This window comes from Typha latifolia, chromosome 4, assembly GCF_019914945.1.
Source record: "Typha latifolia isolate L0001 chromosome 4, TyphaL0001v2, whole genome shotgun sequence".
Lineage (NCBI taxonomy): Eukaryota > Viridiplantae > Streptophyta > Magnoliopsida > Poales > Typhaceae > Typha > Typha latifolia.
In genome coordinates this window covers 17,708,321-17,734,067 of record NC_133089.1, presented here as the reverse complement: position 1 = coordinate 17,734,067, position 25,747 = coordinate 17,708,321, and the positions used below count along the sequence as shown (strand labels likewise).

Here is a 25,747-nt window from a genome sequence, read left to right as displayed (position 1 = left end):
TTTTTATAAAGGAAGTTGATGTGATTACTAAAGACAAAGGAGGCATGGTTGCATTCATCAACTACCCTAACGTAGCTCCATAGGCCAATGAGCTGTGGGAGTAAGAATAAACAAATGAAAGGGATGTGTGCCTCTGATCTTTTGAGTTCAGAGAAAAAGAAAAACCTTAGATCTAATATATTCTCTACTCTCTTTTATTTTCTATAAAAAAGAGGTAAGAGAAGAGGTAAGAGACTAGCATTCAAGTACTAACTGTTGGAGCATGTGAGTACTAAGAGAGGATGGAAATTAGATACCTCTTCTTTCTTTTCGATATAGAAGATGTGTAGGCCTGAAGAAATATTGGAGAAATTATTTGCCAAAGAGATAATAAAATTTGACAGATCTAGCATCACTTAATATTCACATGGAGTTGAAAAGGGATAAGACAATAATTTTTTTTGTTTGATTGTATGATGCTTAACTTTTTATTTATTTCTTCTTTTTCCCTTCATCTCAAGTAAATTTACATGCATGAAAAGAACAGGAGATCAGAAACAGCCATAATTTGAAGCCATTCTGGTCCCAGGAAGAAACTGGAATACTTGGTAACTTGTACAAATAATTCTCTTTATATCATTGAACCAAAATGTCCTTGTTAAGATGCTACTGTTGGATTTTAATGGTTGGGAACCCAAATCCTTCCTACGCAACCAGATGTTGTATGAATTTGATACAGTGCTCCTATTTGTCATCTATCTCTAGGGTCTCTATCCACCCACAAATGGTGCCTAGCAAATTGAGGACCCATCTACAATTCATCCACCCTCATCATTTGGGATGAGATGTTCACATTAGCAATCAATCTATAGTGGACCATTCTTGGGCCCAGTTTTTGCATGATGAGCACCCCATTACTCCACTCTTCCTGAGATACTATGTCTGATAACTGTAAGCTATGAAGGAAGTCATGCAAATTGGAGGGGACCTATAATATGTTATAGTGTGTTGTCTCTTTCCCCTCTTGATCTTATGCTATATTTGTCATCTCCAAAGTTGGTTTCAGGCCTACATGACATTGTTATGTTATTTTTTGGCTTAGAATTTAGATAATGGATTCACTCCAATGTCTACATGACATCAAGACAGGCAAGTGGGAAGTCCAACTTGGTTAGCTTAGATATATGCACCAGAAAGTTATATATGGATTCCTATGTAGGGCTTGGCCTTAGCAACTCAGTGGAGATTGTCTCAATCTTTCAAAAGTAGCAGCATGCCTGAAAGAGTATTGAAAGCCCCCTTAGACCACTAAATTAACCTGACCCATGCATGATTGCATCCAAAAGAAAGAACTAACACAAAAGTTTGACGTGAAAGACCAAATACAGGTATAAAAATTATTGGTTGGTGTCTGCAAGATCCGTTGAGGACAAAATGTATTCAATATTAATCCCATTGTTAGATAGGATATATGCTAATGTGATTTAAATACACCCATATACATGTGTGTATATATATATATATATATATATATATATATACAAGTAATGAATGTATTGTACATATATACGTTATATTTGGATTGGTGGGTCATAGCAGTTCATTGCAAGCTTTATAAAAATCTATTCAAATTAGAGATGATAAGAGAAATGGGCCTACCCCCAACTTGCATCCTTCGTAATGGCATGTCGTTTCCTAGCTTTTGACCTAGTGCAGAGGGCATAAATTTTACCCCAACTTTGTCATACCTTCATTCATATTTGGATGTTAAGATGCTCGCAGTGAGTCAATCATCCAACCATCTATAATAAATCTCCGCATTAACTAGGATTTGTTCCTACTCTCCTACAAGTGAACAAAAAGAAAAGTTCCAAAGGGAAAAACAAAACAAAAAAAATGCACAGCTTCTTGTCTTGTATTCTTTCATTTGAGCAGTACTCCTAGGCATGCTAGTCCTTTCCTAGATTTAACGATATATATGCAATATATTTTGATCATCAGTTTTTACTAATATACTTCATTTCTTGACAAATAATTAATTTTGTTTTCTAATTTTCTAATTATGAAGTGAAGTTTAATGCATGGGCCCATGTCATGTCTGGAGTAGTGCGCCACTAAACAAGAATGTTCTCAAACAAATTAAAAACGAAAATAAATCAAATCAAAGGTAAGGATTAAAGGGTGAGGTAGAAAAACAGTCAAATACCATGATCAGTAATCTTGTACTAGGCTGCTTTAATTGTTGATCTCAACTATTTCAATGAAAAGAATGCAGCATGAGAAACACATCCTAATACACCACGATATATGGAAAAGCTAGCTATATGATTGGCCTAAATTGGAGTAGCACAAATTAAAGCTTTCTCTTTCTCCAAAGCTTGCATAAACAAGAGGACCATAAAACTTGAGTCTATCCTAATCTTTTAGTTACTTTAGCATTGCACCATGCCTACATGATAAGCTAAACGAAGAAAGAAAGAGATAACGATGAAAAAATTGAAAGGGACACCCTAGCTAGTTTTTCATGACCTACTCCTGAATTCCCTGCCATGCATGAGTCAATAATAAGGCATCATCCTATCAATTTTAAGCCACTTCTCCACTAATGAATCCAAACGAGTAATGCCCATGGCCCTCTCACCCTCCTCCTCCTCCTCCCTAATGCCCATAGGTATCAAATGCAAAGCAATAATTGCAGCATAGGGAGGAGAATTCAATCATTAATTCCCACAAATCCACACTAAATTTACTAAGATGATAATAATAATAATAAAGAAGAGATTAGGTCTCACATCACTCTTTTGTAGCATAAAAGATGGTAGAAGGGCTAAGAAGTCTAATGGTATTTATTTAATATATATATATATATATATATATATTAAATAAACAAGCACCACTTTTAATGGCTTGTCTCAAGAATGGGTAGCATTCCCCCCACTTTGAATGCAAAGGACTTAGAATAATCTTATCCTTCACGCAGCAGCGTCGCTGCCACAGTGGACCAATCCGTGCGGTGGGGTCCACGCGGGCCGTCACACGTGTATGGAGCGGGCCCACTTGGCCACTTGGCGGGGGATGAAAGGGGAGGGGTAGATTGGCAAGGAGATGGAGAAGGAGATGTAGATGGAGATGGGAGCAATGGACGATGAGGGGCGTAATTAAGCTTAAGTCCGGGGGTTGGGGGTTGGGGTTGGGGTTTGGGAGGATATAGTAGAAGAAGGCGAGAGAAGAACAAGCCAAGTGGGGAAGGAGGAGGAGGAAGTGGGCCCGTACGAATCTGCAGGGAAGTCCGTGAACGAGAGACGAGTCGAGTTGAGTTGATGAACAGTGATGGATCGTCGTCACTCGTGTTAAAGACTAAACTCACCACCAATGTTAAGTGTACTTAAGTGAGGGATGGGATGGAACCGTTGGGACTTGGGAGTGCTTCCAATTAATCCGGTTCCCACACCGCAACTTATCGGGAAGCCGAAACAGACCCCGCACTGACCGCCACATTAATCGTATCGTGCCGTCATCTCGTCGCGTTGCGCTCAACTCCGCCCCGTAAAGTTACCGCCACCCTCTTAACTACGTACCTCGCGCTCACGCACGCCTACTGGGAACTGGGAAGTGGCAACTGGGATCTATTCGCTTGTTTCATTCACTGCCGCGAGTGATTGTACCGCTGAGAGAATGGGCTCTTGGGGCCCATGGGCCTAAAGCTCTCTCTCCTCTCTGCGGAGCAAACGACTAACGGAAGTCCCCGCTCTCTCTCTCTCTCTCTCTCTCTCTCTCTCTCTCTCTCTCTCTCTCTCTCTCTGTTTCTTTTCATACCTTGCAGACTTGCTCCTTAAATCGCCTTCAGAGCTGCATCAATGCGAGTCCATTAGAGAGGCAACAGGGCTGAGCCGTTCTTTATACACTGCGTAGAATTGCAGAGAGAAAGAGAGAGAAGGGTCGCTTTATGAGTTGGGTGTTTGAGTAGAGAAGGAAGGAAGAGGAAAGGAGCAATTTTTATGGGGTTTTAACTTTTGTATTATCGTTTCGTGATCTGGGTCTCCCTGGTTTTCTTACATAGTTTAATCTTTTTTGTTTCCCCCTTTCTTGGTTGTTTTTGGATAGGCAGTGCGTTAGTTTTATCAATAATCGATCCCTACATGTGAGGAAAAATGCCCTCTTGAATGCGTCGCTGTTGATATCAAGAAATCCTTTTCTTTAGTTTTGTCTGCTTAACAAAGTCTACTTTTTTTGGTCGATTTGTAGTACATTGAAGGGGAAAAAAAATTTTAATCTCATTTTATTAAGCTTCTTCTGAAGTATCTTGGTGTTTTTGTGTTTTGTCTTCTGGATCATTTAAAGTGGTTGTAGCATTTGGGTTTTATTTGTTATGGAGAGTGTCTTACACTGTTAAAGGTAGTATTTGTGTGTGTGTGTGTCTCAGACTGAGAAAGTTTGACCAAACACAAAGAGATCATTGAGCAGAACCGCAAGACAGTGCAGGTGATTCGCGTTTCTTCTTTTCTTTTGTTAAATCATCGTACCCTTTATTCTTCTAAATTGTTTATGTTATTCGACTGTTCTTATTTATAATTATTTTTTTTCAAATTCAGGGAACATAAGTTAGGAGTAAAAGAAAAGAAAAGAAAAGAAAAGGCAAGCTTTTCTTCATTTGTTGCGAGGATTATATTTGTTTCTACTTGGAATTTGCATTTGTTGCTCTATTGTTTGTGAGATCAAACACTCAAGATATTATGCTGAGGAAGAAGTCTGAATCAGTTAGCAGCAAACAGAATCTAATCTCTGAGACCACCACCTTCTCACTTGCCAGTCTCAACAATAAGCTCACTTCCTCCTCTCTCTTTCCCTCTCCAAAGCTCTTTCTTGGATTCTCCATTACAAAGCCTTCCTTGGACTCCGAGTCTTCCACGAGCCCAACCTCCACACTAGAACTGGAAACCAAGCCCTTCTTCTCTGAGAAGACCACAAGATGGTCTACCGCTCCCTCTGTTGTTGATGAGAACAAACGCCCTTGGGAGAATGGAGACTCGAAAGCCATTGGACTTGGCCTTGTTGATGCTCTCAGCAATGATAAGAGTGATACAAGGACATGGAAACCAGAGAGTAGGATGGTGCTGTTTGGATCACAGCTTAAGATTCAAATACCCCCAGTTCGATCCAACCCCATATCTCCAACTGGGTCTCTGGAATCTCGTCACTCCCCTATAGAATTCGGCATCAAGAACAAGAGTTCTCAACTGGCTTTCTACTCCCCTGCACGCAGATCACCGATGGGGTCTACCAATCTGGACACTGACATGCTATCCTCCTCTCCGCAGCATTTTACCGGATGCCTCTCGCCGCGAGAGATGGAGCTCTCGGAGGACTACACATGTGTCATCTCGCATGGTCCGAATCCGAGGACCACCCACATCTTTGATAACTGCATCGTTGAGAGCTGCAGTGATGGATTCATCCCTCTGAGGAAGGACAACCGGTTTTCTCCTGATCATGTATCACTAGTGTATGGTCAGGATGATTTCTTGAGCTATTGCCATACTTGCAAGAAGCATCTTGGGCAGGGGAAGGATATCTTCATGTACAGGTTTGTTAGTCCCAACCCAATTTTATCTTTTCTTCTTTTGTTTCTGCAATGAAATATCTCATCTTGTTTTGAGGTAATATCTAGAAAATCAAGTCCTATAATTTTAAAAGTGAAAATATCCCCTCCAATGTTAAACCACCTGATGGCATATATTTATATATTTTTAAACTTTCATCAAAATTAATTGGGTGCTAAAAGGTGTTCTCATGTACTTTATACTTTCACCCTTGTGTTTGCTTTTTTGCATGTAATGTTACTTTTGCCGTTCCAATCTTGTTCTTTAGCATCTACGTCCACTTGATATGGGCGTGCAGTTAGTCTTGGGGGTCTACATACCATGTGATCTATCGTTGTTGGGTCCCCATTTATGCATGCCTTATGGCCGACCCATGACCAGAGCTCTGTTGATGTTCTCCATAGCAGACCCAATGTTTGCTTGCTTCCTTCAACTTGGATAAGCCATTATATAGCCATGTGACCAACTTCCTCATTTCTTTTACCTCCCTAACCTTTTTGCACCAATGACTGATGCACTCTGATGCCAACTTGTTGCTTCTTGTTAGATTCTAATGAGTTACTCTAGCCTAAGTAAGTTTATGACATCAAAGTTTTGTACAATTTTTAGGGGAGAGAAAGCATTCTGTAGCAGCGAGTGCCGATACCAGGAGATGCTGTTTGATGAAGGGCCAGAGAATTGCTCACTAGACCTTCTGTAGAAGAAGGTGGTTTCATTGGCAATGCTCCACTTGATTGAAAGAAAGGACAAAAGAAATTCTTCAGCAGGCTCAGAAGGGCATTTTCTTTGTTTATTTTTTTTTAATTTATTTTTAATGTAAATTGGAGTGGGTTATAATTATATCTCCTTTCTTTGACTGCTTCTAATGGAGGAGGAGAAAGCTTGTGAGATGAGAGATGTTATTGTAGTTGTAGGGATGTCTGTTAAATTGCTGCCTGGGGTTCTATACATTTTTTTGGGCAGACATGTACGATGAACTCTAGTTCATGCTGTGTTAGGGTGGAAAAACCTGGTCAAGATTACTCTAGTCTTGTTTTATTTACCTCAGGACCCCAAGTAAATAGCATAACCACCACCACCTTTTGTTCAAAATAATTATACTTTATTTACTACCCAAAACTCACGGCAGAATGTAGTAAGTGGTATACATTGGAAGGGTAAAGAAATAGCTCACATGACTACCCTTCAAGATATCTTAAGCTCAAATATGTTGGCAAACTAACAGACTGAAAGCAGTACATAAATTTTCTAATCAATATCGCCACAAGGACTTCCTGCAGCTATGACCTTGTTTACCCTTGACTACTACAAAGTAAAAGGCTGCAGCTTGTACAATTCACAAGATTACATTGTATCAAAACTACACTGTTGACGATGCGCCCCACATCCAAGAATGAAGATAAAATGTTGCTCATTTGTTAGTTTCCACATTAAAAAGGTATATGATTTGTGTTATAACATTCAGCTACAAGCAACTGATAACTGCCTAAATGGGTAACTGAATGACCTCTACTTCCTCTGGCCTTTCAGACTAACAGCATTTCTTAATAGCTTTTCAAGAGTACAATATGAAAACAAAACGGCTCAACAACAGACCGCAAATTTTAAAATAAAATAAAAGCTCCCTGTACTCTAGTTTCCAAGTTTGGTACAATCTCAAATCCTTAGCAAAGCACACCCTAGAATGCTTCCACAGCAGCGGGACATGGGTGATCCTGGGCGCCAACTTGGCCTATCGTTCGTCACATTCAGGATATCAACATCAGATAGCTGCTTGATACACTGATTTCTTGGGCCAGGTCCTATAACTCCTCCCACCAAATATATATCATCCCGTACACCAATCATCCCAAAACCGATCCGGCTCTGGAACTCTGATGCAGAGGACACCAATTTATCTGGCACATTCTCCCCCCGCTGCTTCAAGATGCAGCTATTGCTAAGCACGTACAACTCCCCACGAACCATTGCCATAGGACCCTGCAGCCAACCAAAATCCTCAACCACCCATTGCTTTCCACCATCCTCCAATATCTGCACTGTCGACAGCCCCTTGTGCAAGACGTGCATCTTCCCCTTAATGACCAACCCAGAGCATGCAGAACTATGGGTCTGCCGGAGATCTGGAAGAGGCTCCCACACATCCATCTCAGGGTCATAGATCTCAGCTTTCGATATAGATTCACGGCAGTTAGTAAAACCCCCTGCAACGATAATTTTGCCTTCTAATGTGCAGCATGCAAACATTGCACGGCGAACAATCATGGGAGCCCGTCGGATCCACTCACGACACAGTGGGTCATATGACCAAACCTCATTGCTGGCAAATATGCCATCATGGTCTCCAGTCAATGGGTCAACTCTGTCACTACCTCCACCGATCACAAATAGCTTTCCTGCAACAGAGGCCACTCCAAAACGAGCAAGATGCCTAATTGGGGATGGCATAACTGGGAGGGTTAGCCAGTGGTCTCTGACAGGATCATAGAGCTGCCAAATATTTTCAGGCTCAAAGGCTAAGACACAGAGCAGTTCTTCTGAAGCACCAATCTCACACCGGGCCTTGCAAAACTCAGGGCTGCGAAGGGTAGCCCTCCATGAATGACAGACTAGATGGAGGTGAGAATGGTCGAAGAAGGGCACCCTTGCAAGGCACTGGATAGCTATTTCATTAGGTAGGCCATCAATCAAGCGAGACATAATGCCCTAAGCATTTAGAAAATTCCCCAGGCAAACTGATGCAGCAATGGTGAAATTCACAACCTAAAAAATCACAGATTGTAGATGCTTGTTAACATAGAATAAACTATAGCAATAAACCAAAGGCAGATCATCTTTAATCAGGCAGAGAAAACAACTAAAACCACCAGATCAACAAATAATGATAAAAAATACAAGAAAAGAAACACAACAAGTGGAATCATGTCTAATTGCCAATTCCAATCAAGGAATAATATCTAGCATGGCACAAAGCTTATCCATCTGCATGAACCATTTTAATAGGCTGAGGAATGAGTCAAACAAAAGCCCTGCTAAGCAGCAACGCAACTAGGGCAGATGAGGACTAAGGGTGGGAGGTTAAATAACAGAAAATAGCATCTATTCCAGGTCGGTGTGTCAGGGAGATCTTACCGAAGATTGATTGGACAAAAAAAAAAAGGTAGTCAAGAGAGGCTAAAAATGGAGAAGAAAGTTCTAAGAGGGTCAAAAGTCTCGAGTTGACTCATTCATTCCTTGAAACTTGACCTATAGAGTTCAGCATTAGTGGATTGATTCCCTGTGAACCAGCAAGATAAGTGGAAAAATAAAGTTCTAAAGCACTCTGAAAACCATCCAAAGTTTTTATAAACCTTTTGCTTGTTGCAAGACATAAATTATAGAACCGTCAAGAAAACACTCAACTTGACTTACAAAAGTAGTAGCCTTGGCAGAAAATGTGGTCTTAATTAGTAAGGATAACACAAGGTTCAGAATTGTAAGATCAACTTAACCAGAAAGCTGACCAATTATGACATCAAAGGGTTTTCTGGTCAAGGTAAAGCAAATAAGTAAACATCATGTGCACATATGCACGAACACAACAGCCACAGAAAGCTCTTTACAAACAATTACCAAACATCCCAATTGTTGAAATATGAATCCCCCAGGTCATAGACAGTATAGTGATCGTTGGCTAACTAGCACGGACCCGCAGACATGATTTTGACTATAGATGACACTTGTGTTCCATTCCATGTTCTAACTTTTGACCCAACATTTAGTCTCATACACTCCAGAAGCCATGACGGCACCATCCTTGATTTTGTGTTCTCTCTTATTGACCTTACATATATTTTCCTAAGAAAAATTACAAGCTCCCTTTTTTATCTCAAAAATATGTTATGGAAAACAAGAGCCCATATTCCAATTACATTTACTAAGGTACTTCAAAGGCAGGCATTTCCAATCTTGAGAATCCAGAGTTTAATTCTATGAGATTATGCCCACCATTCAAGAGGAAAGCCAAGAAGGATGATTTCAATTTAACCACAATTTGAACATGTAATGGTTCAATAGTTCAAGCAAGAACATTTGACGGATGGCTACATTTCTAATTTCTTGTGGAGGTCTTAGGGATCTATGAGATAATCTAATCTCTATCCATCAAATAATTTCCTGATATATTTTGACATAACTTTCTTGTGTGCAAGTAAATTTTCCTCACGAAAATTCCACCTTAAAAGAAATCTAAATCACATCAATCCACATCATCATGTGAGAGAAGTAGGAGGCTAAACTGGTAATTTAAAAGGATATAAGAGAACGAGGATTCATGATGATGTATAATAATCTCCTAACTATGGACATGCGCTATTCCCTCAAATTGCAGTTTAATAATTATTGGAAAAGAAAATCATGTTATACTCTCATTATTTCCTCACAAGATGGTTTGTTGGAAGATTATGATGGAAAAATATATTCCTCTTTTGCCAAAGGAAGACATGCATAATATGCTTATTATGTGCTTTCTTGTAGATTCTCTCTACGAAAACCAGTGCAATCTGACATCAAGCTTAAGTGAAATCATTAGCTTTGAGCATCTACTGGGTCAACAATGAAGCTTAAAAAAATAAATAAAAGGAGCCATGTGGAAAGGGGAACATTATATGATAACTTTGAAACTGTAACTATTCATTGAAAATGGTTATACAACAAAAGAAAACGCTAGAATATCAACAAGAATAATTATTTCTAAAATTTTTGTTAAAGACACTGCTTCCCATTTAGGGAAATATAAAGGAAATCAAAGTAGAGTGACGGATACTACATAGTCCAAAAACCTAGAGAAGAACATCAAGCCAAGAATTTCATAAATATGTGTACCAATTAGAAAATCAAAGACAAATTGTTAACTTGATCACCCCCAAAGATTTCATAAGCATAACATATAAATTAGAGGGAGCAAGAAGCATCAAATCAAACTGACACCTAGTGGTACAGGAATAGAAAAGTTTCCATAAGATCTCAAGGTTATGATGTTTCTACTCTTCAGTTGTTCTTGTTTTACTGAATTGAGAATCATGAGACACAGTAGAGATCCAATATCCTAAAATTTCTTCACTAGTTCTCTTTCAATAATGGCAAAGTAAGACATGTAACACATAAACCCTAAAAGTTCATCTAATCAAGCGATCAACAAATCTGACCAAAACAATTAATTGCATCAAGACCAAAAGTTTCATGATTGGAGGCATTGCACAAGGGCAAATAAGACCACGCTGCTCTGCCATACAACATCATGGGAGCCGATACTTCCGAACCATGAAGCCCCTTATCGATTTGGGACAAAACCCACCTCTAATTACCCTCTAGAACAAATGGGCACCCGTCAATTTGAGATCTTTATCAAGACATTCAGAAGAACGAACAAAAATGTATCAAGAAAAACGTGAGATTCTTAAGGAATTGGCTATTATTCCAATTTTTTATGCTCGAACTGGAAAAAATGCGGAGGAGAAAAGATTCTACCTTGGGGGAAAGCGGATTATTGTTTCCTGAGGTCCGTGGACTCCTTCGCTATTGGGGCAAGAAGAGAGAGAGAGAGAGAGAGAGAGAGAGAGAGAGAGAGAGAGAGAGCTTTCGAACAGCGGCGTGTCCTTTGAGCTCTGGGACGGATATGCGCATATGCGCTTGGATTTGGTGCAAGTAATTGAAGGTTTTCTTCCCATTTGGGTTTTGAGAGGTCAAACGAGGCCCCATTTAGTACACAGGATGGACGGCTTCGATTTTAGGAGTCGATTGATGGACGGTTTGGATTCCCTCCCTAAAGTCACTTGAGAAGATAGAGGTCATACTCCAGTGACTCTATGGGCCTATGGTTGGGGGCCCAAATCCAATAGTATTACCTGGGTCTGGGTCATTATTTGTAGTATATATATATCATCGTGTCACTTTGTTTGGGTTTTGGAATTATGGTTTCCGCCTAAGATGAGAATTTTCATCTAGCTGGTCTGGGGCCTGAACTCAACCCAAGATCTGTGACTGTGAGGTCCATAGCCTGCTATTTTGATTTTGATTTTGATTTTGATTTTGATTTTTGTGCGAGCTATGTGGGTCAATCTTAACACGGTTTAGCCAATTGGGTCTTCCAATCCTATTTGGGCCAACAACTCATGACTCCATGATGGTGATGTTATTTATCTTCATAATCGCTCCCATACAAATTATAATTTCAGTCATATTGTGGCATATTTGAAAACATAGATAAATATATGTTTCAACTATATCAAACAACCCACTAAGATCATCTATTGGGGCAAGGTTCATCTTACACTTGCTATACAGTTCTTTGATTATGATTGGCAAATATATTACCCACTTCAAGGTGGAAATTAACTCTTTACTCTTAATAAATTATTTGCATGGGGCTATATGGGTTGTGCTTAATATGATATAGCCCATTGGGCTCATTTTTTGGATCCAAAAAAAAAAAGCCTAATTAGGTTTTTGCACCACCGCGGAGTCACCTACTTGGAGGTGGAAATCGACTATCTACTCCTAATGGACATTTTTAAAGGTCCCCACCCAGTGTCATGGACAGTTGCCCCCTTGTTGAAGATTATGAATTTTTAAGTTCATCTTACAGTTATTTTATAGTCAAATATATCTATGGTGAAGCTAATAGGTATACAGGCTGATTAACTAATTTAAATAGGAATATGAGTTATAGATGTACTTGGGAGGGATAGCTTGGCATAGATCTTGATCGATGATGTTAGCTACACCCATTATTTGTTGATGCCATGATTCTTCAACTAGTTGAAGCCTGGTGGTTCCTTTGATATGTTAATAATATGGTAGGTTAAGAGGTACATCAAGCTAATTTCTGACTTTGCCCACTATGCAGTTACATTTATATATATCTAATGTGATCAATGCCAGAAATATTTTAAATGGTTGCTCTCAAGAGATAATAATGATTAAATTATACCTTAGTAGACTGAGCGGATCAATAAAACCAAACCACACCGATCACATGAAACCACCGCATGCAAAATTATAACAATTTTAAAGGTGCTGATTATAATATTATCCGACCTTCTCAGATGTATGTTGGTCCAAACGTAGAGTATGCACTCCTAACAATTGAAACACCTTTTGTATTTGAATAATATCATAGTCAAAATAATACTACCTGTAATAATATTATCTAAATTATCGTATGTTATGTATGATTCACTATGTCTGATAGTTCCAGTAGTACTTGTTAAAGATTAACGATGAAGACGAATGCCACATGGCGTTAATTTGTTGAGGAGATATGAGTAATATTAGGCCATAATTTAAGAGGTGCTAGTGTACTGTGTACGTGGACTCTTTCCAAATTCCCCCTATTCCTTTTATTATTTTTTATGAAACCCCTTTAGAACGGACTCCAACCTTTTAAGTAAATATATATATTTATTTATTTTAATTCCGTTCCGCAAACTATAAATACACTGCGCGAGATCTTCGCACTTTTCGCTTCTCTTCCTCCTCTAAACCCTTTTCAAATCGCTCTCCTCTCTCCTTCCCTCCCCTCCAAAACCCTAACAGATAACGATGCGTCCCCAGCAAGCCGCCTACCTCTTCCCTTCCTACGACTCCTACGATGTCGACGACGCCGTCTGCAAGCGTTACCGACTTTCCTGCCCACCTCACATCTCCGGTGCCGACGCCCCCGAAAATCGGGCGCCGTGCCCCGGCCCGGCCAAGGTATGGCGCCGCATGTGGGGCTTCCCGGCGCAGGAGTCCGCGCCGGAGAATTCGCCGACGCTCGAGCTTGAGCTGCGATGTCCGCCGCTTCTTTGGGTGGAATCGTCGCCGTTGCCGAACGTCTCGATCGGTGATGTTGTGGAACAAAGTGGGGATTTGTTGACGCATTGTTTTTTGTGCAAGAAGCGAATACAGAGCGATCTGTACATGTTTGGGTATGTCATTTCTAATCGCTTCACTTCTTCTTTATATCTTCCTCATTTAATTTGCAGTTTTTATGTAGTGTTGGTGTTGATGTAGATATAATCTGGTCTCTTCCTCGATCTGTACTTTTGGATGAAAGTTTGAATCTTTTTGCTCTGTTCCTTCTAATTCGAGAAAAGCTCTCCTTTTCCTGCTCTTCAGTAATATAATTATAAGCTTGTTTTCAATGCTTACAATGGAATTACCGTTGTTTTAGGAGATCAATGATATTATCATGTTATGAAGGAACAATCTGAAGTGTAAAATCTATATATTGCTCAACATATGTTATGTGGTTCCTGTAAGTATGTTTTATGGGATTTTACTTTTTTCCAATGACCAAAATTTGTGGTTTAGTACCCGCCTTTCTAAGTTCTAACTCAACACTAAATTAGTTTCCCCTGCTATTGATATGATTCATGATTGCATGTTGACCTGAATAATGGTATCACACAGGAAAACAATGTGCAAGAACTGTATCTCTTTACAATAATTGTAACGGTACTTGAAAACTGGCCACCGTATAAGATCTTATTATATAATCCCTCATCTTCTATTAATCATGTTTTCTTGCAGCACAAAATTTGCATAGTAGCAAATGCAAGTTCAGAAAGATCTATTTCAGAATTCCAATTAATTAGCAATTTAGCACATCACTCAGATTCATTCTAATCCTGGAATAGCAATAGACTATGTTATAATAAAGTATCTTTTTTATTATAACACTGTATTTTTCTGACCTATAATTATCCTCAACACCTCATTCACTTTGGAGTACAAACGCATTTCATCAACAACAATATGGTGCTTGGCCATATAAATCCTTTTTCCCTGTCATATGGCATATGTCTGATTTTTTTCTTATTCTAATTATTCATAATTGGAGTCAAGGTTACACATCTATGGAATGATTAACTTAGCATAACTATAGCAATACTTGCAGAGGTCCAATCTAGATTCTTGCAGAAATCAATACATTAGTGATAGATTATATATGCTAGTGATAGACATTGGATCCAACAAGTTGAAGTCCTTTGTTATGGAGTCCAGCTAAAATAATGATTTAAAGGTTCAGGGGAATATAAATAAAGCAATCTCTTAATAGCATACACCTTATTGTTTAACTGAGTCAGACATTATCTAGCAGTAGTGGTAATTAGTCTGCTGAAGTGGGTTCACAGATAATCTACTGGGGGTATGACAAATTGGTACAGAGAATTGCGCAGTTGATACATATAGCACGAGATTCTGAAGGCAGACATTATGTATGAAGTTTCTCATTGAGAGTCCGGGCATGACTTTGATGATGCCATGGCACTGGGGAGTAATTTCTCAATGGATAAGAGTCAAAAGACAATGTCAACAACCTCAAAGGCTGTGATTAAAAGGCCTGCAACTGAGAGTTTGGAATTGGAAGATAGGCCGCCTACTGTTGAACGGTGTGATAAGAAAAATTAGTATGATTTCCTTCGACATAGAGGACAATCTACTTGGCATGTGAGGTGTGATTCAGCTTGCAGCTTTACAGGTCGGTGATCCCATCTAGATTGATAGGATTGGAGCTCCTATTTAGATAAATAGAAATGAAACACTCTACTGTCCTAATCCTGCATGATTCTAATGGTTTGTTTCCACCTCAAAATACCTTCAAAAAGTCATGACCATCATAATTCCGTTGATCCTTGAATTCCTTTTAGGTGCTTTATCAGACAGACTGTTCAATGGGATTGATTATTAACTTGTTATTCCATGCATACACTTAGTGATTTAGCATGCCTCTTTGCAATTGATCTATTTGATAATATGCTAAATGAACTGCTATTTTTCTTATGCAAGGCATTTTCGCACATTCTGCTCCCGTGAATGTAGGCGGTATCAAATGATCTTCGAGGGGATAGAGTTGCTAGATGATAACAAGGAAGCAACTGGTGGTATGCGATCTCGAAATGGTGCACGGTCCTAGCTGCAAGATGATCATTAAGCTCGATCCACTTACTGTAGTGATTTTAGTTAGCACATGAATAGCTTTAACCTGCTAAGCAGCATTCGTGCTCAAACTACAGGGTTATGAATAGTTTCTTTTATGCTTTTGAAGGACAGATAATTTGAAGTAAAGAAGATTGATTCGGTTCAATTCAATTTGTAACTTCGTTCAAAAGTGCTAGTTTTATGGATGCTAATGATTTTGTACAGATACATATCTGATTCCCCCTTAGGTTCTTCAAAAATTTTTCATCTACTGCAAGTGTTGATACTTGACAGGAGCTGCTTGGTAGTTGGTTGTTCACAAGTATCGAGGGGATATTAACTTTATTTCTTCATCTGCTTGTAGATGACGGAATAATAATAAATTAAGAGGATTCATATTGTGGTATAAGGCTAATAAATTGAGATATTCATATGTGAAGAAGGGGAGAAGGATTATTTCTTCTTCTTCTTTTTTTTCTTTTTCAAAAGTCGAGCTCAAAAATTTCAGAATAATTCACCTATTTTATTTCAAAACGTGGATGATAAATTTACCCTCGTCATTCTTAGTATATATCTTTTAGTTAAAAATATCTTAATATGGGACGCTTATTGATGATATTATTTGTCATGATATTTATATTATGTAAATTATGACCGATTAAATTAAATTATTACGTTAGCCAAGAAGATAGTATAATAATTGTAAAATAAAATTACAATTGATAAGTAGTTTTATAACTATTTAGTTATTTGTTATTTTTTTTCAAAAAAAAATAACAAATATTTATTTTAATTGTTTTTATCTCTTATTTCAACTATCACCGTCATAACAATTATTTTGCTTTATATTCTTATCCCAGCATTTATTTTATTTTTCTTTCTTCGACCAAACACTATATGTAAAATAGAATAAAAATATTTCTTTATTCATGAACATGTCCTCATTTTAGTTCAATTCTAAGCAAACCAGCAGAGCTGTTTCCCGAGCAACAAGGTTCCATTCCAAAACAATTGACAATTTAGATGTGTGTTGTTGTTGGCTTCTTCTGTTTGGTTGACCTGACGAAGCTAGTAAATAGGAGTGTACGAATCACAGGAAAGAGATAAGAGAACAAGAGGCCGTGAGCAACACAACACAACACAACACAAGAGAGAAGAAAACTCTCTTCTGAGTCTCAGATGTGTAAGTAAGTAAGTACACGTGAACACGTACGGTTGTAGAAGTGACATGGTTTTCTGGGTCACAGTGATCTGACTTCGTCCTCCCCTCCTCCTATCAGATCCTTCACGCCAAACATCTCAAGCAATAGTTAATATATAAAGATACAACAAGTGAGTGACACACGTGTTCCAGTTCTTCATAGCAAACAGCTAGCAGCGGCAACACCGGGGGCTCCTCAGATCTTATTAATCTCTGCAGGTGTGTACTTTCTCTCCTTCCTTCCTTCCTTCCTTTCTTCCTTCAACAATCTGACAACTTCTACCACACGCAAATCCCGCATTCCCAAGGACAACTTGTTCATAAATTATTATTGACCAAAATAATCTCCCAATAGACGATGGATTCTTAGTGGTATCCAATCATCAAGAGCAGGCTAGATTCATGCAGTTTTTAGTTGCATATCCATATGATTACTGTGGTTGATGTGAAACCAGATTCTTAGGTCCCATACCACTTTGGGCACACAGCAACTTGCCTGGTATTATGACTCTCGTCTACCTATCTTCCTATCAAGGTCAAATCGTGCATACTTGCTTTTCTCTCCCATCTTCCGTTTTCGAAGTTGCATTTGGATGTCATTGCCATTAATTTGCTCTCCAAGTCCAACGCTGATTGAGATTATTTCCTCCTCCGTCTATAATATTTGAATTTGTAGACTATTTATAAGCTGCACAGGATACTGGAGATCGATTTGAAATCTGCACGAATAGTTCTATATATTTAGATTTTTTTTATTTATATTTTATTTTGAACTCTTCAAATTAACTTCAGCTCTCAGTTATGTATTTGTTTTCACTTCCAGCCAGATGGAAAGCAAAGCTACTCATCTAATAGTTTCTATGGGACGTCTCCAAAGAGACTACTCATGCAATAAAAATACCTGACGTGACAAAAGATGAACATGCGCAGAGGACACATGGAGCAAAAAAAGCAGGTGTAGACAAATCATGACTTTAAAACACACAAGAGTACTGTACACACCCAAAGAGAGAAGGATAAGAACAATTCTCAAGGATGTAAGCAAAGGCTACCACCATGTTTAGTTGAATAGTCCATGCAACACAACACACACACACACACACATATATATATATATATATATAACAAGGTAAATATATTATTTACTTATGGGCTTTATATATCTGGCATAGATTCTTCTCTTTTTCAAGACACGGAGAATATGTTCCTAGAGATGCCAACCCTCCTGTCCTTTTTCTTGTCTTTTACAATTCATGCAAAAAAAGAGAAAGAGTAGAACAAAACTATTCTGAAGACTAACTCAATGGAATAGCCTTTTTGCCGCTTAAATCATCAAAGACATGCCCCTGAGCAACATATGATAACCTACACTTCTTTCATCTCCAAAACAATGAGTGTGCATCCAGAACTCCATTGCCCTTTCCGACTTAAGAAATAGAAAAAGAAGTATACACACTCGATAGGTGGTTGCACAGCCATCCTCCTTTTTTTTTTCTCCTACCAAAAACTACAAAAATGTTGTACAGTCTGAACAAAAGAATCATATAAAGAATCCAATGTATATATGTCTGATGTTGTTCAGTTGCTGTACGCGTGCCGTCAGTGTCTCCGAGGAGAGCCTTTGTTATCTAGGGTTGCTAAAAATCTGTTAACTAGCAAAAGAATATATGAATAAAGCTTCTTCTGTGTCGGTACAGTGCTGCATCACTTTCTGTTGCTGGGAGCTCTGAGAACTTAGAGTGGGTACGATGAGCCTATGAGCAATATAATGCAGAATTACTTTCCAGTGATCATGTTTAAAGACTCTGACTTTGTTAAGACTGAACAGTATTCCTGCAAAAGATACCATGCAAAGGTTTACACATCCATCCCATATATGCAACATCAGTAAGAAAATATAGGACGAATGGGCTACTCTTACGCCTCTGCAAAAGGAAAATCGACGCAGGATATGTCCGATTAGCCCGGGAAAACAATGGAACTCCAGGAGTTACATTTTAATGAGTTATTTGAAGTTTAATATGATTTAAGGATGAAGGTAGTACTAGTTTGCGTGAGAAAAAGAAAATGGGGAAGTCAACAAATACAAAATAAAACTCCATTTGTAGAATCAGCAGTTCACAAACAGCTGGTAATTATTTATTGCATACCTATTTCCTCAGAAGATGTACCGTAAATAGATGGATTAATGCTTGAAACTCTTCTTCTATAATCATGCTATTCAGAGCTTCCCAGTTGAAGTTAGCTGTCAATAAAAAGAAGAGAAAGATCAAACAAAATGTCTGCAGTTAGTTGTAGTATCAGACCTGATATATCTGTCACACCTAATAAAAATAAATTATGGGTATTAAATCCTCATCGCTCACTTTAGAAAAAGCAGTAGCTTAGGCTTGATTCACTCATTAAACCTTTTGCTAATGAGATTCCTGCAGGAGATCAAGAATACAGACTCTGAGATGAGGAACATGTTGCAGGTTATGAAATTTTTTTGCAGAGATGAATGGAGTCAAAAGGACCTTTCTGTCTTATCAAATGAAAACTAGCATCGCTCCACAAGAAACTCAAGTTCTGAATGAACCCTTTCAATAAAAACCAAGTTCTGTATAGTCATGTGAATATGGAAGGAGTTCTTCAATATCTACTCGGGAGCTAGAGTAACTCATGTTCTGGATTCGGCTATGGTTGATAGATTCAACCTCAGCTATGAAGATGCTATAAACTGGTCTGTGGTCAGAGAACCTAGACTCCCCACGAACATAAGAAAGCTGGTTGAGACCTCTTCCATACCATAAGATACGATCACACCTGATAAGCAAGCAAACTCATCAGATTAACAAACCATAAAAACGGTCAAAAGTAGTATGCTTTTAGTTCTAATATTTGACCATGCAGGCGTTCGACGCTTTTCTTTTGGATTCATGTCATCTCCAGCATATCTATCTGAATTGTTTGAATATTTGTATGTGGGAGGGAAATATATTCTTCCTTCATTCCAGCCCTCAAAGACACGTCTGCATCTTTGCTCTATCCGAAGCTGGTAAAGAAAAGTTCAAAAGGTTTAGACCAATGTCCAAGGATTACTTTAGGACCATGGCTTTCTCTACATCACAAGAAATCTTCCGTGAGGAACACAACATTTATGGATAAACACAAAGTATTCCATATAACACCAAGAAATCTTCCAGCAAGGTTTGAGAAAGAGCTACACTACTTTAGGGCTGCATCAAGGAAGAAATGATATAAGATGTATTGAATTAAAGGAGCACCCAAATACCTGATCCTTTTCCAACAAGGCTTTCCAATTGCGCATTTCAACAAGAGCCTTTGCAGATCGATATGAAAGAGCTATCCGGTAATTCAAATCCCCAAGCCATATGATTCGACTACAACATAAACACAGACAGATATGGATAAAGATATGATCAAATATCAAAAATAACATGTCTCAAGATTGGTCAGTGAGCTATCTGATGGAGGCTTACTCATGCTCAAAGATAGTTTCAGGCGCCTTCTCATCACATAGCCCATGGACTGGTGGAAATCTAGTCTTTCTCAGGATTTCCAAAACATCAGAATTTCTCCGAAGTTCATCCCCTTCCTTCTGCCCCGAAGTCAAATGGCTGCAGATGAAGCAGAAGCTTGTTTGGTGCAAAGACATGCTAATTGAAATTGAACCCTGGAAGAAACAAGTTTTAGATTGTCTTTTCTAAGAAGTTTAGATCATATCACAAGTTTAAACAAGCAAAAGAACGAGTCTTGAGAAGCACCAAGTGGCTCTAGGAGTATTTCAAATTAATTTGGGTATTGCATAAATAATCGATAAGGTGCATAAGATAATAGGTAAAATAGCACTACCATGGCAATACTTTATAGTTCAACCAGCACTACCATGGCAATACTTTATAATTCAACCATTCAAATAGGTAAATAACTAAACATGGATAGTCCTAGTTAATGACATATTAACAGATTCAGGTAAAGTACCTTGAACCTTGAAGTTTTACCTTGTTTCCAAGATAACCCATTAGTCCTCTTCCAACACAAGAGACCTTCAGATTCCTTACATCATCCCTTATTTCACTCCGGACCCAAACCATCAGAAATATCCCGACCATCTGTTTACTTGCAACCAGACAGTACCTAATAAAGCCAAGAAGTTAGGTTGTTATTTTTTGGATGATGGCAACTTAGGAAAAAGAAGTTAAGAATTAGAATCCATGAAAGGGAATATGTAGTCCAGAAGCCACAATGAATGTGGAGAATACGAAATGAAGTTTGCTATAGTAGCTTTAATCCACAAAAAAAAATGCTATAGTATGAGCAAATTATTAACAGAAAACAAGTTCTGTATACCTAGAGCGTCCTGTTGACCTATCTCTTTCCTCCATTGTTGAGGCATTACTGTAGCCATGAGACATCGGTGAGAAGTGCATGGTACTGGGAGAATCCCCAGCAACATTATCATCATCAGAAGACCCACCCCATCTGAAATTAGGATCAAAATCACTTGGTCTGCTCCCAAAGATAACCCTGTCGCAGACGCTATACCGACGTTCCAGCCTTGGTTGTGGTGGCACTATATCTCCGTCTATTCTTAAACTACGACTCAGCGCCTGGAAGGACCGACGATGGAAGAATGATGAATTATTCTGTCTTGTTGATGAGCCCTCAAAATCGTCATCCAACTCCACAACAGGGTTAGGTACAGGAGAAGGCGTCTGATTGCTTCCATTGCTGCTTGTGCCTGGAAGATTGTTCAGCGTCTTCCGAACAAGAGCAACCCATTTCCTCGCCGGACCATTATCTTCAGCTCCCAGAACATTCCCGGCATTCAGAGGAACAATTTCCTGAAAACTAATAAACCAAAAGAACCAACAATTGGTCATTTGAAGTTCTGCAGCTGGAATATTGAATTTTCGATGATGTAGGATAAATTTAAAGTCAAAGAATATACCCCAATACATATATATCTGCAGGAGGTGATGTATGGAGCCAATCCTCAAGGTTCATATGACTTGGGGGGGATTTGCCGCCCACGTTCCACGTCGCAACAAAGATCCTATCTCAAAGAGATTGGAAGAGTAGAGACATATCATAAGGAAATTACATTTAAAGCATGCCAAGTGAATTTTGATTGCGAAACTGATATGGGATACCTGTAGTCCAAAGTGACAGTAGCTTCAGCCGCATCAAGGTCAATCTTTCCTCGGCGAGCTCGATCCTTATTCTTCCTGGAGAATCTTCCTGCGGACCCAAATCATAGTTAGTGTGAGAAATGAAGAGAAGAAAAGGAACACCAAAGAGGCTACAATCCAAAGGAATTAGAGAGAGGAAGATACAGTAGAAGTAAAAGTAAAGTTAGCAGCCTTCTAATGTGGTCCAAAGATGCGAGGGTGAGGCATGCTACTGTTGCTGTATTACCTGTCTTGCTTTTCTTGATGGTGCATGCTTCCCTCTCTGAGAAGCTGCTCCTCCATTCCTCATCACCTCCTGTAAGGAACACACGTTTCAAGACAAAAGACAAAGGAAGACACTGCTGCTGCTAGCAGTAATGTGCAGAAGAGTCAAGAATTTGAACGGTACCAACTATGAATCAAAAGCATAATTTTTTTTTAATCTGCAAAAGAGTAAATTATAGTCTATAACCATCAAGTCGTATGAGAAGAAAAAAGAAAAACCCAGGAGAAGACTGAAACTTGAGAAATTAAAAGGAACTCAGAGTTTCGAATCAATCAAAGAGGTCAGAAGAAAGAAACCAGTACATGAATGCATGGATTGAAGAAAGAGATACCCACCTCTGCGAACAACATCATCTGCATGAAAGTCCTGAGCTTTGCTCTTTATGTTGAACCATTTCCTCATCAAGGACTTCGACCATGAGAGCTAAAAGAAGAAACCGAGGACATGATCAGTACGAGTGAGCAGAGCAATGAAAAAAAAACAAACCCAGTGGAGAAAGAGATCGAATCTGCCAAACACCTTGCTTTTATTTGGATTCTCATCTCTCATTGCTCCAGAGCTCCCTCATACAGAGGTTCGAAATGGTTGCCCCCCTTCCCCTGCTATAGCTCTCCGGACATCTGGGTTTGTCTTGGAATGAAACGAAAGGCGAGACAGTGATGTCTTCTGAGTTTGCTCTTAAAGGAGAGACTAAAGACAAAGAAGCCACTTCCCGTCCTCAAAACTATTTGTTGGATTCTTGTCAGAGGCAGTTAACAAGCAATGATTTGGCAGAAAACAGAACAAAATTTCCAAATTTTTTTTTGTCGTCCAATAAGACCAAAAAAGAAGAAGGATAGGATCTTTGCAGGATTCTATTTATCCAAGTAGAACGGGTCTTGTGGCATTTAACAAAGGGGTTTTGAGATTGAACTACGATGGTGACGAACTCAGGGATTGGAGCAGTGGAAGCGAAAAAGAGAACTCAAGGTGTATATGGGAGAACAAAGGCAGGACTTTTGGGCAGACGGAAGCAATGCAAGCAGCAGAGAGAGCAAGTCTACTAATTGCTGGGTGGAAGAGAAGAGAGGGAGTCGTCTCGCCTTCAAATCCTCGTTCCAAGGAGTTGATTAAAGTATCCAATTTTGAACAGAATAAAGCTCTCTCTCTCTCTCTCTCTCTCTCTCTCTGTACTGTTGACTGTTGTTACTCCAAATCCAAGGCAAACCCAAAATAGGCAGCGAATAAAAGATGGTCCTATATAAAAATAAATAAAAATAAAAATAAAAATCTATGAGAGAGAAATGGGATAGTACTAGTAGTTCCTGGGCATTGCTTAACTACTACCAATCTACAAGACTCCCCTCCTCCTTTGGGCTCCCCCCATTCGGCAGGGACAAGTAAAAGCAGCTAAAAGGAAAAGGGTAAAGGCAAGTAAGATCTCTCTTTCTTTTCTTTCTTTCGAAATTTTACCTTGTGTTTAGGTAACTGTGTCTGCATGGATACTGCTTTGCTTTGGGTGACGGAGAAGAATTTCCTTTAAATGTGTGTTTGGAATTTTTCCTAGTTGTGGGCATTCTTGGGCAGGGCTTTTCAGTGCTCCCCAACCTCCCACTGGTACTGGGACTTCGGAACTTTGGGCACTTCATCTAGGCACCTGTCTCTCCTCTCCTAGTACAAGTAAACAAATAGTTAATGGACTGTATAACTGTTTGTTAGGTTAGTTCTCCTGCTTCTATTGAATCCAGGTTACCAATTATACACACACACACACACATACATTTACCCATTCATATATAATTGGTCAACTCGCCGTTGTCCTTTTCGTTTTCAGATAATAGAAAAGCATCTTTGCTTTGCTTTGCTTAACTCTCTCTCTTCTAGTTGATCGAAACCAAAGAAAACTCTCTCTTCTCTAATTTCAAGAGGAGATTATTAAAAGAAGTGCTGGCCATTTCTTTTCTCGATAACCCACGGACGGCAACACGAGTTTTGAAGAATCCTAAGATAAGGAATAAAGAATTTAATCTAGTTAAAAATACATCTTTTCCTCCTCGAGTTTGTGTTTGCGATTTCAATAGTGTAGCGTTCTTGTTGAATTAATCATAACCTTTGTTTGTATATCTAGACTATGGGCTCACCCAATGCTAGCTTCCCAAAAATTTTGACCACCATAGGACATTGTGCTCAAGCTTCATTATTTTTCTGTTTTCAGAGCATATAAGATTGAGTTCAAACTTCAAACTTCCAATGTGCAGGAAAACTTTAGTTTGGTTTTCAAGTGCAGCAATAAACTAAATGATTGGAACATAAAAAAAATATATATCATACTAATGATAATGAACACAGTGCATATTCTTCTCCTAATCTCCAAAATGAGAATCCCCAAAACTGATATCAGTATGCACCTCAACCTATTACTAGGCTACTACTTAAATTGGCTGCTGATCCATGCTCTTCTAAGACAATATCCAACCAAGATTTTGATTTTAAAGTGCCATGATGACGTGGCGGTCCGCTGTCCCTTGGTATCATGCCAGGTGTTGTAGACAGTAGATCCATTTCATAATCAATGAGTTGGCCTCAATTGGCCTCTATTCTATGATATGTCCATCAACCAGTCCAGATCAAGGCACTAATCTTCATAATAAAACTGCCAAAACTAGATACTATGCTGTGGCATTTATCATGTACGCATATTATGAATATTTCTCCTGTTAACTAATTAGCATCTTCTCGTATATTCACAAAGACAGCAATAGCCAAAAAGTACTTTCATATGGAATGTTCTTCAAAACTGTAACCTTTTCCTGGAGAAAAACTAAAATACAGAAGATGGCAACATTATATATATATATATATACACACACACACTAAGAAGTAGTTTGTTAACCTTAAGAAGCTGGAAGTATTCGATGATGGAGAGTGGGGGCAGTCAAACTCATACGAGATCCTTGGTCCGTACTTTGAGCAAAGTATCTCTCTTTCTTTTACTTTTTCAGCTTTAAAAACTTCTCCCCAGTCTCACTTAGCCCTCATTCCTTTAACGGTTTCTTAGTATCAACCAGAGAGAAAAGAGAGAGAGGGAGTGGTTCCTGTACTCCATCTTGGCCTTTTTCTCCGTGTCATTTTCTGAAGCTCTTCACATAGAAAGAATGAAAGATGTATACATCTCCAAAGTAGCTTTGGCACCAAATTAACTATTAATTGTTAGTCCACATGTATGGTGTAGCCGTGTATTGCAAATGTAGGCTTCTGTCCTCGTATTTTCTTAGATATCATTGTCATTCTCTTCTGTTGCTTGTTACCAATGATTGGCAGAGCCCCAGAGCCAAAGGTGTTGCCTTTGTACGTACTGTTCTTTCAAAGAGCTAGTTTTTTTTTTTCCCTTTATATTCTTCCTCTCCCGCGATCCCGTCACAAGGGAAGGGATGACTCTTGGGGTCTTAGGCAGTGCATAGGTCATAAGCTATCATCTTCGCTAGACGCAATTATGGAAGGCCAAAGTTGAGAGAGGAGAGAGGCAGTAGCAGAGCTTCTCTCTATTGTGATCCTTGACCAAGTAGTCGTACCTCATTTGAGA

General features: G+C 38.9%; 4 protein-coding genes across 9 annotated transcripts; 2 read left to right on the top strand and 2 right to left on the bottom strand.

The window, feature by feature from the left end:
* Window positions 1-3,709: 3,709 nt before the first annotated feature.
* LOC140786838 (FCS-Like Zinc finger 8-like) lies at window positions 3,710-6,621 on the top strand. Its single transcript, XM_073135527.1, has 3 exons — window positions 3,710-4,461; window positions 4,572-5,563; window positions 6,189-6,621. Exons 2-3 carry the CDS (start codon window positions 4,713-4,715, stop codon window positions 6,277-6,279), a joined length of 942 nt encoding a protein of 313 aa, XP_072991628.1. The 5' UTR covers window positions 3,710-4,461; window positions 4,572-4,712; the 3' UTR covers window positions 6,280-6,621.
* Window positions 6,622-6,973: 352 nt separating this feature from the next.
* On the bottom strand, window positions 6,974-11,262 carry LOC140786837 (F-box/kelch-repeat protein SKIP30). Of its 3 annotated transcripts, none has more exons than XM_073135524.1 (2): window positions 11,088-11,262; window positions 6,974-8,342 (listed from the first exon to the last, which is right to left on the bottom strand). In XM_073135524.1, exon 2 carries the CDS (start codon window positions 8,277-8,279, stop codon window positions 7,236-7,238), a length of 1,044 nt encoding a protein of 347 aa, XP_072991625.1. In that variant the 5' UTR covers window positions 8,280-8,342; window positions 11,088-11,262; the 3' UTR covers window positions 6,974-7,235. The 3 variants fall into 3 exon arrangements, with proteins under 3 accessions (XP_072991625.1, XP_072991627.1, XP_072991626.1); XM_073135526.1 differs by lacking the exon at window positions 11,088-11,262 and adding an exon at window positions 10,915-11,057; XM_073135525.1 differs by lacking the exon at window positions 11,088-11,262 and adding an exon at window positions 10,766-10,903.
* Window positions 11,263-13,081: 1,819 nt separating this feature from the next.
* LOC140787275 (uncharacterized) lies at window positions 13,082-15,730 on the top strand. Its single transcript, XM_073136106.1, has 2 exons — window positions 13,082-13,528; window positions 15,393-15,730. Exons 1-2 carry the CDS (start codon window positions 13,161-13,163, stop codon window positions 15,517-15,519), a joined length of 495 nt encoding a protein of 164 aa, XP_072992207.1. The 5' UTR covers window positions 13,082-13,160; the 3' UTR covers window positions 15,520-15,730.
* Window positions 15,731-18,152: 2,422 nt separating this feature from the next.
* Window positions 18,153-22,869, bottom strand: LOC140786732 (type I inositol polyphosphate 5-phosphatase 4). 4 transcript variants are annotated; one of them, XR_012108693.1, is made up of 14 exons: window positions 22,705-22,869; window positions 22,521-22,608; window positions 22,147-22,215; window positions 21,882-21,969; window positions 21,680-21,784; window positions 21,079-21,579; window positions 20,730-20,865; window positions 20,208-20,401; window positions 20,000-20,108; window positions 19,611-19,759; window positions 19,242-19,530; window positions 19,092-19,151; window positions 18,876-18,970; window positions 18,153-18,558 (listed from the first exon to the last, which is right to left on the bottom strand). XR_012108693.1 is itself a non-coding variant. In XM_073135355.1 (11 exons), exons 1-11 carry the CDS (start codon window positions 22,732-22,734, stop codon window positions 19,308-19,310), a joined length of 1,692 nt encoding a protein of 563 aa, XP_072991456.1. In that variant the 5' UTR covers window positions 22,735-22,869; the 3' UTR covers window positions 19,203-19,307. The 4 variants fall into 4 exon arrangements, 1 of the variants encoding a protein (XP_072991456.1); XR_012108694.1 differs by having other exon boundaries at window positions 18,424-18,558; window positions 19,050-19,151; XR_012108695.1 differs by lacking the exon at window positions 18,153-18,558 and having other exon boundaries at window positions 18,924-19,007.
* Window positions 22,870-25,747: the final 2,878 nt, after the last annotated feature.